The sequence below is a fragment of the Agelaius phoeniceus genome, chromosome 5 (assembly GCF_051311805.1).
Source record: "Agelaius phoeniceus isolate bAgePho1 chromosome 5, bAgePho1.hap1, whole genome shotgun sequence".
Taxonomy (NCBI): domain Eukaryota; kingdom Metazoa; phylum Chordata; class Aves; order Passeriformes; family Icteridae; genus Agelaius; species Agelaius phoeniceus.
The window spans coordinates 3518776-3532227 of NC_135269.1; the positions used below are offsets into that span (position 1 = coordinate 3518776).

At 38.2% G+C, this 13452-nt stretch overlaps 1 protein-coding gene across 1 annotated transcript in view; it reads right to left on the reverse strand.

Annotated features, from left to right (window-relative positions):
• DERA (deoxyribose-phosphate aldolase) overlaps positions 1 to 13452 on the reverse strand; it is a 49655-nt gene that overhangs the window by 32038 nt on the left and 4165 nt on the right. The window contains exons 2-5 of the mRNA XM_077178131.1: positions 7539 to 7636; positions 4533 to 4680; positions 3750 to 3845; positions 2020 to 2154 (exon numbers count right to left, since the gene is read on the reverse strand). Of these exons, the coding sequence (XP_077034246.1) occupies positions 2020 to 2154; positions 3750 to 3845; positions 4533 to 4680; positions 7539 to 7636 (477 nt within the window). The remainder of the gene's footprint in view (positions 1 to 2019; positions 2155 to 3749; positions 3846 to 4532; positions 4681 to 7538; positions 7637 to 13452) is intronic.

Here is a 13452-nt window from a genome sequence, read left to right on the forward strand (position 1 = left end):
AAGCTAGAAATGAACTAAAAAGCACTCCACCACATAGATTTTTTTTCAATAACTTCTGAGGTTGTGAAGACTGTCAGCATAAGAAAATACCCATTGAAGCATATTATTATTATTATTGTTGTTTTATTATTATTATTATAATGACTACTACTATTAGCATAAGTTATAATATAATTGCAAGGCAGCTTTAGTTGATGAAGCACCTAAAACACAGGCACAGGTACTGCTCTACTTAATTTTATGTAATATAGGGATTTAGCCTAAAAAATCCTTTTTTGTCTCTTCTTTTAGATTCCTTATATGTATTTTATAGATTATTCTAAATTATTCCTAATCACACAGGTAACATATCTACTGAAAGCTAAACAGGAAGACAAAACACTAGATTTTCACCAAAATATCCAGATCACCTGATGAAATACCTTTATTTTTATATAGAAAAGTTAAATATTGTAATTTTTCACCTTGTGGCATCTCTATGGCAAGTAAATTCTGTCTCTGCAGTAGCATTTTTTCAAGATCACATAAACATGTGTCACAAACAGATTCAGATTCATAAATAAACTTAGGAAATCATTTGGAAATAATTTGAATTCTGCCATTGGTGAAAAAAAATATATTATTTATATTTATATTTAATATAAATAGTATATTGATATATTATATGAACATACTAATATATTATATAATATATTTTATAGTCTATAAATTATATAGAATTATTTTATACTTTATATAAAATATACACTAATGTATATTTAACATATATTTATATGTATATATATAAATATATCTTTTATATATATATATAAAATAAGGCTGTCTTTCAACCTTGTCAAGACTTCAGCTCTGGATAAAAGAACATGCATACCAAATTAAAAGCTGTCCCTAATTTACTTATTTAGTAAAGTGACAGCTTTATATCACATCTATCATTGCTGTGTCTGTGTACTCCTCCCTTGTAATTTGTGACCACAAAGAGTAATTCATATCCCATTCATTTCAGTCATGATCCAAACTCTCTCTCTGAATCCAAGGCCTGTATTTCTCCTCTGAATTCTCCCTCATATTAAAAAAAAAATTATTAATCCTTAAATAATTAAGACCAAAAGAATGGAGATTTCAAATACTACAAAAGAGGCCAAGATATTACATCAAGGAACCAGTCTTGAAGACACAGATGCAGAAACATGTGGGGGTTTTTGGTTCAATTCTAACTGTTAATTGCAAGAAGACTAGAAAACATGATCTATTACCATTACTTCTGTTATTTCCTTAAATAAAGTCAGGTACCAGGGCTTTATAATAAAGTCTGCCAAGCAAATAGGATATTCTGGCACTGCATTATACAGCTAAATGGAAAATTCATTCCAAGACAATGATGTGTCCACCTTCACATGGAGATTAGTTACAGGAGCACTGTCAGCACTTAAGGCAAGCCATTCACAGTACATTAAGGATGCAATTAGAGCAAAAACCATCTTCAGCATTATTGTTCCTACTAATTAGTAGTAGTCTACAGATGCCAGAACATCAATAATAATATGAACAGTCAATTTGTTCCCTCAACTTTCAGCAAAAAGAAAACAACTAAAATACGTGTTTTCGTCAAGAAATGAAACATGTATATTTTAAAAGGTATCATCTACATTAGCAGCCCCTTGGGCTTCCTAACAAAACTCTTCAAATAATTAGTCTTTTACTTGCTATTTTTTTTAATGCTGTACACAAAATCCTCTAAAGGCACGGAGGGAATAGATAGGAATTTTCAAACCACTAAGTCATTCTGCCGGCCCAGCCTGCCACAACTTCCAACAGGATTCCTCTCAAAAAATGCAACCCTTTGTTATAATTTTATTAAATAGTTTTTATTTAGCTCAGAGTCCCAGATTACTGTGAGGGGAAAGATCAAATACTTCAAGAACTGATGGAGAGATTTGGGGAAGAGACAAAGACAGACCCTGCATGTGCATATAGAAAGGTTTAGGTTCTTTGCCATAGGAACTTTTTTTTACTTACCTTCCCACTGGCCAGTCAGCACCAGACTCCTGCTAATGACAATGTCAATCTCTCGGGCCCCATATTCCACTGCCAGCCTTATTTCAGCCAGTTTGGTCTCCAGAGGAGTTTGTCCAGATGGAAACCCAGCAGCCACTAGCATGAAAGGGGTGCAGATAGAAGGAAGAAATGTTTCATGAATGTGTTACAGTTTTAGAAATCGACCATAAAATTGAAAATACCAGTAATGCACCAAGAAGTTTGAATGTTATTCTTTTTGTTTAATGGTTGCCACGATTTAAAAATTTTACAGGCACCTCATCCTACCGTCTCTTCATCCACAAGAAACATTGGCTCTACCCTCAAAAACCCATGTCCAGCAAGGCAAGTGCATCTTGTGAAAAGATCTTTCACATGCCTTGATGTTTTCCAGAACACCCTAGATAAAAGCACAATACCTATTGCTTCCAGCAGATTGAGCAAACGAGGAGTGAGCTCAGATATGAAGCAATATATAAATTTTTAATTTTCTCCAATTCTTTTAAGTAGTATCTTGACTTAAATCATAATAATGTTGTTTAATGGTTAATTCACAATATAGCAAAAATTGCTTTCAATGGGTTCCATTTAAGATTATGTTTATGATGGTTAAGTAAAAAAAACAAAGATAACTTTGGAAATGGAAAAAATAATGGCTTTGTCAGAGATTGTCTTTCTCTCTGACATATAAATGCATTTAGTACATATTTTCCCCTACACAACATTGAAACAAGAACAGAAATCTCACATGTTTCTTAGCATTAAATACCTCATCTAACTTCAAAGTCAGCCCCTGCTTTGAGCAGGGGTTTGGACCAGATCACATCCAGGGCTGCCTTCCAACCTGAGCAATTCTTTGATTGTACTTCTTGCTTCCTGCACATTCAGGACTTGTCCCTCATGTGTGATGACTGGAGAAGAGCTGACCATGTTAGATTTTGGGTGTGAAAGTCCTGAACCTATGGCTGCTCAGCAGGCAACAACCCCTGGCTCTGCTCACAGCTTCCTTGGAGTCAGCCTGCAGGATGTGCTGCTTTTGGCTGGGATAGTTATCCTCATTGTGGCTGGGCTGGTTTGGGTTTGTGCAGGAAACAGCCTTGGCTCTCCAGGGATGGTTTGGCAAGTGCAGAGTAGTGCCAGCACAGAGTCAAGGCCTTTTCTTGGTGAGTGGGCTGGGAGTGCACTAAAAGGCAGCTCTTATCTGAAACCACAAATTTTCTCACTTCTACTCTTCCAATTCTCTTTTCCCCTCCATCCTGGAAGTGGCTGTATGAGTGAGTGTGTGGCACACAGTTGCTGCCTTGGGCTAAACCTTGACACAGAATTGCACTTAGAAGCCAAATATGATAGGGAAAATAAACCTTTATTAGAACTCACATCATCACCATCATCATCTACTTAGTGTATACTGATACTTGTCCAGCACTCTATCTTAATTTCTTCTGTCCAGGTGAGAAAAACACTGATATATTTTAAAGGCCTCTTTGAAGAGCTTCCAGCAAAAAGACTTGGCATTCCTGATAAGCTTGAAGTTGGAAGACAAAACAAAAGATTATACCAGAAGAAAATCCTCCTTCCATTCCTTTCCTTTCCTTCCACCTGTTACCTTTTCATCTTACTCCCTGACACAAAAGCAAGTCCAAACTTCTGGATTTCTCTATGTATTTCATAGCATCAGATTATTTAATGGGATATTTTCAAATAACTCTTACCTGAAGCCACTGGTATGGTACAACCAGCAGCTTTGAGGGTGCCCACAGCATCAGAGACTCTTGCAGAATACACACAAACTGCTGCAACAGTGATACCTGCAAAAGCAAAAGCCACAGTTCCCTTTTTCATACAGAGAATTCCACCTTCTCCATGAGCACATGTGCATTGTCCTCACCTCCCACTCCTGTGTTCTCACAAGGATTTAAGCAGCACACCAGGGATGTCTGTTATATTGCTCCAATGGTCCAGGTAATTCTGGTGCTGTTTCCTCCCTCACATCCCTTCACCAGACCCTGGGAGCAAGTCTGCATTAGCAGGAGTTAAAACTCCAAAGTTTTTATTGACAGACTCACAGTTTAATGCCAACACACTCAGTTAAGACTTGATCACAGTTATGCTTGATCAGCAAATTGCTGCAAGAGAAACTGCACTGCCAAGCTCTGCTCTTACTTGTGGAGCCAGACTGAGCCCAGCAGCAACTGAGCAGTCTTTATGTTAATGCAGCCCTCCTGCATTTCTAGCTAAAGTGCTCTTCTCTCCAACTCTCAGATAATTGACCTCATATTTTATACTTCAGCTGTCTGAAGAGTCCATAAATCCAAATTTTTAAAAAAAGACTGATCTTTGATTTTTTTATGTGTAAGGCTTCAATCAGAGGCCTGATCTCTCTTTGGTCCACACCACTTCAAGCAGTGGACCAAGGTCCTTTCTGAAAAGTGAGAAAATAATGAGGAAACACAGACATTTCCTCTAGAAAATACACACTCCAAAAGCCACAATACCTTTATCATGCATGTCCAAGGCTTTGAGCAGATCTTCTCTGATAGGGTGCTTTGCTTTAAAACACAGCCTTTGAACATTTGAAGGAGTATCATCACCTGAGAGAGTGGTGAGGTCTATGCAGGTGACAGCTTTCAGCAGCCAGGCTGCCTGCAAAGGGAACAAAGCAAGGAATGGAGCATTTCTCTTTGCACTTCCAAGGCCAAACTGCCTTAGAAGTGCAGGAATCAGAAGCCTGGCTCTCACTCTGACAGTGGGGAAATGTATAGGATGTAACATATAAGCAAATAATAGCTTAGGATAGACAGGCTGGCTGATATTTGTTCATTCCTTCAGCAGTATTTAATGATACAGAGGATACTTCCTCAAAAGGATCTCAAAAGGATCCACTTCTTTTTGTGTGAACCAGGAATAACAAACATCTGTAATTTTGGTGCAAAAAAAAGCCCCAAAAGCAAGAGGTAAGAGACAAGGTTAAAGCACTCTTTAGATAGAAATGCTTCAGAATTTTAAAAGACTTATTAATCAAAGATTGGAACAGAAGCATAACTAAAAATTTTATGGTTTTTCTTTTTTGCTGAACAAAAATTGAGCTTAAGACATTATTTTGAATTATCTGTTGAAGGTCTTCCAGAAAATGCTCATTTACAGCAATGGCTTCACTCTAAGCTGACTTCTCTTACAGGACAATTGTACAGGGGGACAGTTTGCAATGGCAATGGGGTAATGAACCATCACTGGCCTCAGTTAATCTAAGCCTGACTGATTGTTTCTGCTTCCTCCTTTCATCCTATAATTATTTGAAACTAGAAATAGTTTTATGTTACTTTTACTTGGATGTTTTTATCCTCTGTTTGAGGGAATTTTGGGAATTTTTATCTCTTCTCCTATGCCATGAATCACGGTCATAAAAGACAGATGTAGTCAGGGGGTTTCAAGAACTGGTATAAATGTCAGGCTTTTTAAAAGGGTTTTCCAATTGGGTATTTTGGGAAACAGGCTACAGGATTTGGATCTGTGATGCTGCTCACATTCAAACATGTACAGGTTCAAAATCAGCTCTGTTAAGAAAACAGCACATGACTGCCCTGCTGTGACAATGTTCAAACAGAGGAGAGATGCTTCTGACACCCTTCAAAGTAAAGCCTTGCTTGGGTTTCTGTGTTTCTCAGTTTCTTTCTTTGGTTTTCTTTCCTGTATTTCTACATAGGAGAGGGGAGAAGTGTTAGGAATAAACATCTGTTTTCCAGCTGTGTTGTGGGAGTGACACAAAATCCCTTTCTTCCCAATGAGTCCCTGTAATCAAAGCCAGTAGCTCTCTGTATTTGTTATTTATGGCATCCTCAGTCAAAAGAAGACTTTGTTTTTACATTACTGCACCTGTGGTACCTGAGGATAGCCATGGTTATCCATCTGGAGCTGCTCACTGATGCTATTTCCCAAATCAGAGCTGATAAACCTGGTATCAAGTAACTTTTTATGAATAAGTGATGCCTCAGGTTTCAGCTCTTATATTTTTCAGATTCTCTGCTGCTTTAGTGTGGAGCTCTGAGCTTCACAGTACGGGATGGTGAGCTCTGTGCACAGAGCAGGGAGACAAAACAATTCCTGCTCCAGCTGGGCACCAAGGACAAATGATCCAAATCTCAGCCCCAAGAGCACAAACAACGTGGGCTGAAGAGAGAAAAAAAGCAGGGTGGGACTGATGGGCTAAAGCTGGAATTGGGCTAAAGCTTCATGGGCTAAAGCTGCAATTGAACAATGAACTCCAAGATGCAAATGGAGCAGAACTTATAAAAGTGAGAGACCCCATGACCATTCGTGCATTTTGGGACCATTTTGGGTGCAGCCCTGGCTGGGCTCTTGTGCTGCCCAAGGTGGATCCATTGAGGCCTTTTAATAAATCCCTGCTTTATTCTTTAATTCTGTCCAGTCTCTGTCCTAGTTCAGCCTTCACAAGGCATCATAAGAAACTCTAAAGAAATGCTGAGCTGGTGTCTAAATCTCCTCTGTTTATCTCCATTTTTTTAAAATTTAATCATAACACACAAAGCACAAACTTTCAGGAAGGAAAAGCTGGCAGGAAACTTTTTTCTATCACCTTCCAGCAGCACCTTACTCCTACATGAAATTATCCCCAAACTGTAATCCCAAAATCTGTGCTCATTGTGAACACAGGTTCAGCCACCTCAGAATGGCTGCACAATGTTCAACTATTTTGAACAACTTTTTAAAGAATTGAGTATAATTAAATGATTCTTGCTTTGTTCTGGTACATTCCACTCTTAAGATTCATCCTTCATCATCTCCTTCCTCCTGCTTTTCAGCTACTCTTGCATATAAACAAGTTGTTCAGTGTGCAGAGAGGAGGCATCCCAAGCATTGTTTGCAGAACAGCTGCTTGGTGAATGGAGAAAAAGTTTGTCTTTTTATACTAAGATGGACAATAACCAACCATTTACCTTATCTCAGCAGCTGAAAATCAGTTTCCTAACATTAGTGGGCTCCTTCCCCCCACCAAATGCCACAGCCAGTCAGGATTTTTGATTTTTAGCTAAAAAAACTCGTTAAGCAATGAAATCACACACGTTGAGAATGTTTAAGCAAAGAAAAATCATCCAGGTAGGTCAAATTTGACAGGGACCATGATCATATCTTACAGCTTTAAAATTAAAAAATAAGAAGGCAGCATGCAGAGAAGTCTGTCTGGAAAACAGAATAAATGTGGAGGGATAGTAATACACAATTTAATCCACTCATGAATAAAGATGACTTAAATCCATTTGCAGTTTTGCCAGTCATGAGTTATATGGTTTTTAACTTGTTTGGATAAATGCATCACCTTATTCCATCCCATCATCATCAAATACAAATTACTAAAATAAGACATGGACAAGCACATCTTTTAAGTTTACATGTATCTTGAAAAAAATTCAATATTACAGCCTGGAGAGGGAGAGTGACTGCTTTAAAAATACAGGAACAGAATGCATAAGAAGAGCACTTACTTGCCAATTACCTTTCAGAGTTTTCCATTTTTTAATTTGTTCTGCATGCCTCACCACTGCAGGTCGATTCACATACACTTTTGAGATCCAGCCAAGTTCTGGGGAGAGATAAAAAAACAAACAAAAAATAAAGCCTCATCTATTTCTGTGTTCTTTTAATATATGGTGTGGTACTTCAGAAGAAAGCTGTAGAAAGTTTGGAGCCTCTGAAGAGAGTGTTGTGCTATCATGTCCTTCTAATGGCTTGTGTGCTTATCACCAGTCCAAAATAACCTCAGCTTCTGCTAGGGGATGATCTGTGAACTGGATATTTCACACAGCATATTCTGTGTGCCATTACAAGTGGATTAACTGAGTGCTGATGAGACAGAGACACTGTCTTGTAGACTTAAATATAAATTTATTACACATGTAGCATGAAAAAAAAAAAAAACCTACAAAACAGCCTTCTGCCACTGCTTGATGGCTTATTTCTAGATTCCAGAATTCCCAAAGAGCAGCAGATGCACAGCTTGTACTAAAATAATGAAACTGTCCAGAGCCACAAGAACCAATTATTTGCCACTGCTTAACAAAGGGTAACTGACTGAAAAAGGAGAACTGAGGGTTCAGACTCTTGAATCTTTACATTTCTGCTTAGTATGGTAAATCTAGTGTGTAAATTTTAATATGAGAGTACACAGGAAACCTGGAGCATCTTTAAAATCTCTCACATCTCAAAATGTAAATAATTCTTCAAATACCGATCCTACAAGCATTCCATGAAAACACTCTGAAAATAACATCAACAATCATTAACCACCAATCATCAGCAAATCACCACCATCAATCATCAAATATCACCCCCAGCTAAGGTCAGAATATGGACATGGGCATAGACAGGTACTAGGAGATAATAATTCTGGGTGACTGAATTTATTAAGAGCAGTCACTCTATGAATCTTCTTTACTACGGTGGTAAATTGCATTTCCCTTGAGCATATTGATTAAAAAAATGTTTAAAACTTAAAAAAAAAAAAAAGCTGGTAGACAAAATCACTAATTTTGTACAGAAATCTTATACTTTTTTTTTTGCCTACTGAATAGCTTTAATAGCCAAAAAAATGTAGAAAACTAATATACTAGCCAAAGTAAGTGTAAATAAAAGCTTGTTTTCCTAGACTTTCAAAAACCAATTTAGGGTAAAGATGACTCAGAGGAAATGCAGGACAACATGAAACAGCTGAAGAGAATCTAGTTTTGAGGATAAGTAAGCTACCACTGTCTCATTACCACATACAAACTATTAGGGACTGATACCCACAAAGTGTTAGCTGAAAGCAGAACAAATAAATCAGAGAAGGAATTTCAAAGGGATCCTAAGGAATTTATGGATTTTTTTTTTAAGATTGCATTTATGGATTTTTTTTTTTTAGCATCAGACTCACTGCATGGCAACAAGGAAAAGGGGGAGCTTGGAAAGTTGCAAGCAAGTCAAAAAACAAACCCTTGTTATTCTTTCCAAGTTCAAAACCACAGGTTTATCCATTCTGTCCCCAAAACAAGGAGCTCAGCTCAGCTGATTTGTAGAAAGCAGGTGAGAAAAAATTTCTAAAAAAACCATGGCTACAACTTTCTTCCTTTTTTGCTTATCAGGATATATTTGACAAAATCCTCGTGGAAGGAAAACACACATAAATCAATACATAGAGGAGGGACACACAATCCCTGCGTTATGATTCTTCTGCCACGTGTGCCAAGCGCTGAGGTAGCATCATTTAATCATAATCCCACTTATTATAATAACTTTTGAACCCTTCTGGGTGCATGGTGAACTTTCAGCCCCTTTGGAAAATGTTCTAAAACCAAAGGAAGTAGTTTAGGCGAAGAACTCAGCTTCTCCCTCTCTAATAAGGATTCTTTCAGCTGGTCTGCTCTAACCTATTCTTTCTACACTTTTGAAACAACCAGGAAAAGCAAGTAGTAAATGATTTATAAAAACAATTATTTGGGAGAAGACGACAGTGAAGAAGTGAAGACAGTGAAGACAGTGTCCAGTCTGTTAGGGAAAATTCAAGTTTGAGGTGAAAATTTAAATGAAAGGACACAATTTTTTCCCATGAGTAGGTTAATTCTTCATTAGCCATTGTTGGTAGAGGATTCAGTCTGATAAAGCTGTTCTATCTACCCAACCTGACCCTTGAGCATCCTGACTCAGGTCTAAGCAATTTTTTTAAGATGTTAGAGCCCTGCACACTAAATCAGCTTAAAGGAAATAATCAACTATAAATCCATTTGGAGAAAAAAAAAATGGGAGAAAAGGTGTGGAAGGAGAGTGGAAGTGGAAATGAGCTACTACTTTTGCTTTGCCCAAAATCACCTGTGAAAGTCACCAAATATCAGCTGATCAGCAATAGCTCACTGGTTGTTCTTTGCAAATATGACAAAATCCATTGGTTTAAGTCCTTTTCACTGTCTGACACATTTTCCCCTCTGTTCTCAGGGACTCAAGGCTAGTCACAAAAGTACACATGGCAACTCAGTAATGTCTAATATCTAATTTTTCTGCATGGGATGCAAGTCCCTGCAAGACCACAGAATGTGGATCTCCAAGTATTTTTTTGAGTGTGGAAACTCAAACCACAGTGCACAGGCAGAAAATTTAAAAAAAAAAGGAATAATTTAACAAAAAATCAGAACTCCATCCTTTCTGTACAACTTAATGTGAGACATCATGCAGCTTTTACTACAGGAAATAAAATGGTGCAATAAAAATGGCACGGCAAGGAAGGACAAAGGTTCTGGTAATGTGCAGCAGCAGATGGAGACTTCCATATAACACAGACCTTTTATTCAAGCCCATTTCTACATTAATTAAAGCAATGGGTAAGTGAAAACAAATATGTCTCAGCATAATTGTCTCTAAATAGACTTTCAAATTTTGCCATGTGAGGTCTCATCAAATCTTTAGATCTAAGTGCCTTTATTCAGAAAAATCCCTCATAATTCCAGCTTTTCTCTTTTTTTCATTAAATATCAGAATAAAACCATTTTTTGAAATAGAACTGACTGCCTTTGGATTCTCCCCCTCCCTCACTCCCCCAAGCTTTATGATTTAGTATCTGGCTAAGGAAAACTATATTTAATTAGGCTCATTAACCTTGCAGTGTGAACATGTCTTTTTTTTTTTTAAATAAGTCATCTGCTAGTCATCTGCACAGTCATGTGGCTTCAGGGATAAAAGTAATTAAAGCAGTTACACTACAGCTAATTAGCCAATATTCTGTAATCACTCTTCTAGTTCACTTTTTTCTCTGAAGACATCTGAAAAAATCATATTCAATTCCTTAACAGGAAATTCATCTCCTCTCTTTGAAGAACACGAATCCAAAAATACCGAGCATTTCCTCAGAAAACAATAAATAAAACCACTTCATTAGGATAATTACATAAATATCTAAGCTTCCTAACACATTCCTCATAAAACAGACTAAGCCTTAGAGAAGCTTTAAAAAAAACGTGTTGATGGCATCCCTTCAGATGGTGAAACAGAAAGCTCAAGAATGCCTGAGGCAATAGTTTCACAAGCATTTTAAGGCAGCACTGTTCCCAAAAGGAGCTGCCCCCCTCAAGTGGTTATTTCATTTTGTGTGCCAGAGACAGCATGTGTGCTCCTGCTCTTACCATGAGCACACCATCAAACGGGGAAGGGAAGTGATGAAAGCTGTTATTTCGGGAGGAGAGACTCAAACTGTGTCCTGAACCTTCCCTGGAGAAGGGAGGAGCTCAGCTGGATGCAGGCTGACCCCAGCTGGCCACACAGAGCTGAGCAAAGCCACTGAAAGGGGAGAAAAGGCTTTGGGATCAGGTCTTGTTACAGCTGTCTTACCATGTAAGATGTTTAGAGATTTGGGGGCTTTCAGCTTTGTCAAGACAGAAGTTAATATTATTTTTCCAGAGCAACACTTGATATGGACCAAGAGATCCTCAATTTCATGTGAGTCTGTCTTTTATATGACATAAGTTCAGTCTCCAAGTTATCAGCATCCAGATACTCAAAGCATGAGCCCTGAACTAGAAATCAGTTCTTCTGCCTCGTGCCATCGGTGAAATCACACAGGGCTGTCCATGGATCACACAAAATGGATCATGGTGTCCTCCTCCAAAGCACTTTGGGAACCACCAACTTCTCAGGAAGTGAGAGGCAGAACATCAGGACCTGGTTTCCTGCAGGCCCAAGTCCCCTGTTGTTCCCTCTCTTCTTGAGACACCTCCTCAAGCAAAAAACCCAGCTGTCCTCATGTGGTACTTACACCCATGAGTAAAACAGGACTCCTTTACTGCCATAAAGGCCAAAATAAAACAGTAGCAATGAAAATTCATGTAATTTCTGATCTGTACCTGCTTTTCCCTCAACAAAAGAACTGATTTGGTCACTCCACCCAGGGCCTTATTTTCAAGACAATCTACTTGTCCTTCACATTTGATTAAAATTACCAACCAGATTCAAAAGGTGTTAGAACAGTGAAGAACCAGAGCCACAGTACAGACTAAAACCAGCTATTAATATATTAGAACAGAATTATGCTGTTTTGAAAAGGGATGTAACACTTCATTATCTAAATGCCACTTACCAACAAGCTAGCTCTCACATGTAGATGGCTCAGAAATACCAGCTATAATTAAAAATATATAAATTGAAACATAATGAATGTATTTTTGGCCCTTCAGCTAGAGGGTCAGAGCAACACAGATAGATAATGGGGGTTTTTAAGAATCTAAGAACATTGCAAAACAACTGTAATTAATCACTCATTGCTCAGAATACATACATAAATGTGTGTGTATATATAAATATATATATTCAGACATACATAGACACACAGAGGTAATAAAGCATATAATTGTAGAATAATTTGGAAGACCTTCAAAGATCAATTATCCAACCTCCTGTGCAATACAGCATCAGTTCTGAGGTCAGACCAGGCTGCTAAGAGCTTTATTCAGGTGGGTTTTGAGAGTCCCAAGGATGGAGATTGTACAGCCTCCCTGAGCCCAACCTGTCCCAGCACCTGACTGTTCTGCCCCAAGTTTTCCCTCATATCCAGTATGAACTCCTCTCCCTCATTTTCCTGGGCTAAACCAGGAAATATTTCAGCCTTTCTTCACAGGGCAAGCACTCCAGCCCCAGCCCCATTGTGCTGTGCCTCTGCTGAAGCTGTGACAGTTTTATCAATCTCTCTTTCCTGTTGGAAAGTATTGTATTTGCTGGGAATGCCTCAATGAAGACAGGAATGATGCATCTGACTCCATGTTCTCAGAAGGCTGATTTATTATTTTATAATACTATATTATATTAAAGGATACTATACTAAAGAATACAGAAAGGATACTTAATGAATGCTAAAAAGCTAATAATGAAAACTCGTGACTCTTTCCAGAGTCCTGACACAGCTTGGCACTGATTGGCCAAAGAGTGAAAACAATTCACACCAGAATCCAGTGAAACAATCACCTGTGGGTAAACAATCTCCAAACACATTCCACATGAGCACAACACAGGAGAAACAAATAAGAATTTGTTTTCCTTTTCTCTGAGGCATCTCAGGAGAAAAATCCTGGGTGAAGGGATTTTTTCAGAGAATGTGAATGCCACAGGAAAGAGAAATTGGACCAAATATTCCATGTATATTCCAAGTGCTGGGCAGAGGGGACGGTCCCTGTGTCCCCAGGTGTCTGCACCCCACAGTTAAACCAAAGCAGCTTCCCTTCCAAAACAGATACTCACTGATATGTTCCAATATTTCATTGTGAAGTGACATTAAAAGTTGCAGCTGATACTCTTCTGAAGCATGACAAAACATTAAACATCTGGGCTGTTATAACCCAGGGCCCTGCAGAGCAGGAGAGGCAGATTCATTCCCATCCCTGCAGG